The following is a 2,500-nucleotide window of genomic DNA, read 5'->3' on the forward strand; positions in this document are numbered from 1 at the left end:
ACGGTCTGATCCGCACTACGGTCCGATCCGCACTACGGTCCGATCCACAGGGCAGGAGCGAGGCGGCGTGTGTCGTTTATACACTGAACTCTGCTGTATATATTCTTTATTTCACACTTTTCATCATTTAAAACAAATTATTCAGCTCTGTTTAAAGCTGTCACGCTGCTGGTACGCTACAGACTCCACATCCAGCACATCGATGAACTCAAGTTCACTTCTGTCCTGAAAAAGCACAATATCGTGTTGGTTGTTTTGGTTGTGTTTAGTTTTTTTGTTGTTTTTTTGTAAGCATGTTCTGTACAGAAGCGTTTCTTCGTTACTCGTGTTTATTCGTAGAGCCCTACTAATAAAATAATGTCCCTACTTTCTGTCTGCGTTTTACATTTTTATAAACTGATTAAAAACAAAGAAGTCGCGCATCTTTAAATTTATTTTTAATTTGTCTGTAAAAGCCATTGGAAATAACAACACAACTCACAGTCACTTCACAACTCACACTTCTGTATTCCACACAACCACAACGGACCACAGATTGCAAGCACAGAAAGAACACAGTTGCATCAACAACAAAAAAAAAAAAAATAGAAAAGCAGAAGTTTAAAACAAGTACAATGAAACTCTAGGAGTGATTCATGTGTAAAAACTAAAATATAAACAGACAGGACAAAGTTTCTGTATGTTAAATGAATACGATTTAATGGATATATTAAAGTAATGTTTATTAACAGTAAATATATTCAGTAGTCTATATATATTAAAAAAAAAAATAGGTTGTAATATGAAAGGAAGCAGTAACGGATCTGTGTGACTGATAAAATATTAAAAGTACAGTTTTAAAGAACATTTTAGCAATTCTGTTTAATTATACTGTAAAACTGTGACACTGGGATTCAGGCGTTCAAATCTTGATTGATTCAAAGCTCAAATCTTTTTGTTCAAGATGGTAATAAATGTGGTAAGAATTCTTTTTTAGTCACTGAGTAACTGAGGATGTATGAGGATCAGAGTTCCAGTTAGAGCAGGAAACTACAAAGCAGAAGTTTCAACATGGTGTGAAAACAACATGGAGCAGACTTTTTATTTTTAAAGCTGTTGTAATGTGAGAGAGGAAAGTTAGTTTATTACCAAGTAAATTAAAATCAATTTGTAATCAGTGTCCCGATGCTGTGAAGGAACAGACGCTCGGGTACACGCTGCTGTAGGAATATAATCAGCGTCAGGAGAGAGTCAGTAAATCATTTGAGTCAGGAGTGAGTCAGTAAATCATTTGAGTCAGGAGTGAGTCAGTAAATCATTTGAGTCAGGAGTGAGTCAGTAAATCATTTGAGTCAGGAGTGAGTCAGTAAACCAGTTCACTGACATTAGATGACTCTTTCAGCTAACAAACAACTCCTTGTAATTTTGTCCTTTAGAATTTCTCCTTTTTTGTACTAAATCTTGACTTAGTGAAAGTCATCAGACATTTTTACATTTGACCCTGACAGGAACTCGTGCTGTGTTCCAACAGATTTGTTACGGTTATTAAACATCACGGTGACCCTGAACAGGTTCAAGCTCTTACTTTGCACTAACAAACGTCTCAATAAAATGTTGAAATGATAAATCCACTGAAATTGGGTTTTTTTTTATTTGCACTGCAGGAGCAACAGGTAGAAAAAGAAAAACATAAAACACGTCATATGTTTGAATCGGATCTCAGTTAGAAATTCAGCTAAACGAGTCGAGTCGGTGAGCCGACTCGCATGCAGACGACACTTTGAAGCTGTTTAGTTGGTAACAGCGTTTAAAGTCATGAGAGGTTTTTTCCACGAGCTTCTGTACAGCCGGTTCTCACGTAGGAATATTTTAACGCAAACATTTATTTCATTAACTCGACTCGGATCAGTTACTAGAATCCGAGCCGAGTCATTTCTTCCTTTGCCGGCGTTTCTCTGCATTAATCAGAAATATGAGGACGATGGAGATCAGTATGTCGAACAGAGTCACAAACAGCACCAGGAGTTCCACCTGCGTACAACACAGAACACACACAAACACACACACACACACACACAACCATTATTAACTTGTGTAAACTAACAATCCCAAATCAGCCAGAAGATGCAGTCTGCATGATGCTAAACTGGTAGCCATCAACTTCTGTAACTTAGCCACATTAGCTTTGTACCTTGGACCTACATTGTTCAACATTCAAACTAATCAGCTGTATTTCAGGTGTTTGTTTTTCTCCAAACATCAAATGTTGAAATGTGTGAGTCTGATTACCGAAAAGACAAGAACATTTTGGCTGCTTAAATCCACACACAGCAGCACTGTTCCGATCGAAGAAATGACCAGACATAATATGTTGGAGTGAAAACAGAACTGCAGGGGAAAATAAACACACTGTGAGTTTGAGAAAGAAACAAAGAATTTGTAATAAATGGCAAAATGACACATTAATAACCCAGAGATGTGAACCTGTAAGAGTCTGGGGTTTCTGTACAGCATCAAGGAG

General features: G+C 37.2%; 2 protein-coding genes across 3 annotated transcripts in view; one reads left to right on the top strand and one right to left on the bottom strand.

The window, feature by feature from the left end:
- zgc:158766 (uncharacterized protein LOC100009641 homolog) overlaps window positions 1-366 on the top strand; it is a 29,110-nt gene extending 28,744 nt beyond the window's left edge. The window contains exon 24 of the mRNA XM_060861185.1: window positions 1-366. This exon is cut by the window's left edge and continues 18 nt beyond it. The gene's annotated coding sequence lies outside the window, so the exon portion shown is untranslated.
- A 1,240-nt stretch (window positions 367-1,606) lies between these two features.
- Window positions 1,607-2,500, bottom strand: part of si:ch211-269k10.4 (uncharacterized protein LOC100150242 homolog) — a 3,829-nt gene continuing 2,935 nt past the window's right edge. For both annotated transcript variants that reach the window (XM_060861195.1, XM_060861194.1), the window contains exons 4-6: window positions 2,464-2,500; window positions 2,269-2,367; window positions 1,607-2,010 (exon numbers count right to left, since the gene is read on the bottom strand). The exon at window positions 2,464-2,500 is cut by the window's right edge and continues 20 nt beyond it. In XM_060861195.1, coding sequence (XP_060717178.1) covers window positions 1,909-2,010; window positions 2,269-2,367; window positions 2,464-2,500 — 238 coding nt within the window. In that variant the 3' untranslated portion in view covers window positions 1,607-1,908. The remainder of the gene's footprint in view (window positions 2,011-2,268; window positions 2,368-2,463) is intronic.

Source organism: Tachysurus vachellii, chromosome 25 (assembly GCF_030014155.1).
Source record: "Tachysurus vachellii isolate PV-2020 chromosome 25, HZAU_Pvac_v1, whole genome shotgun sequence".
In the NCBI taxonomy this organism is placed as follows: domain Eukaryota; kingdom Metazoa; phylum Chordata; class Actinopteri; order Siluriformes; family Bagridae; genus Tachysurus; species Tachysurus vachellii.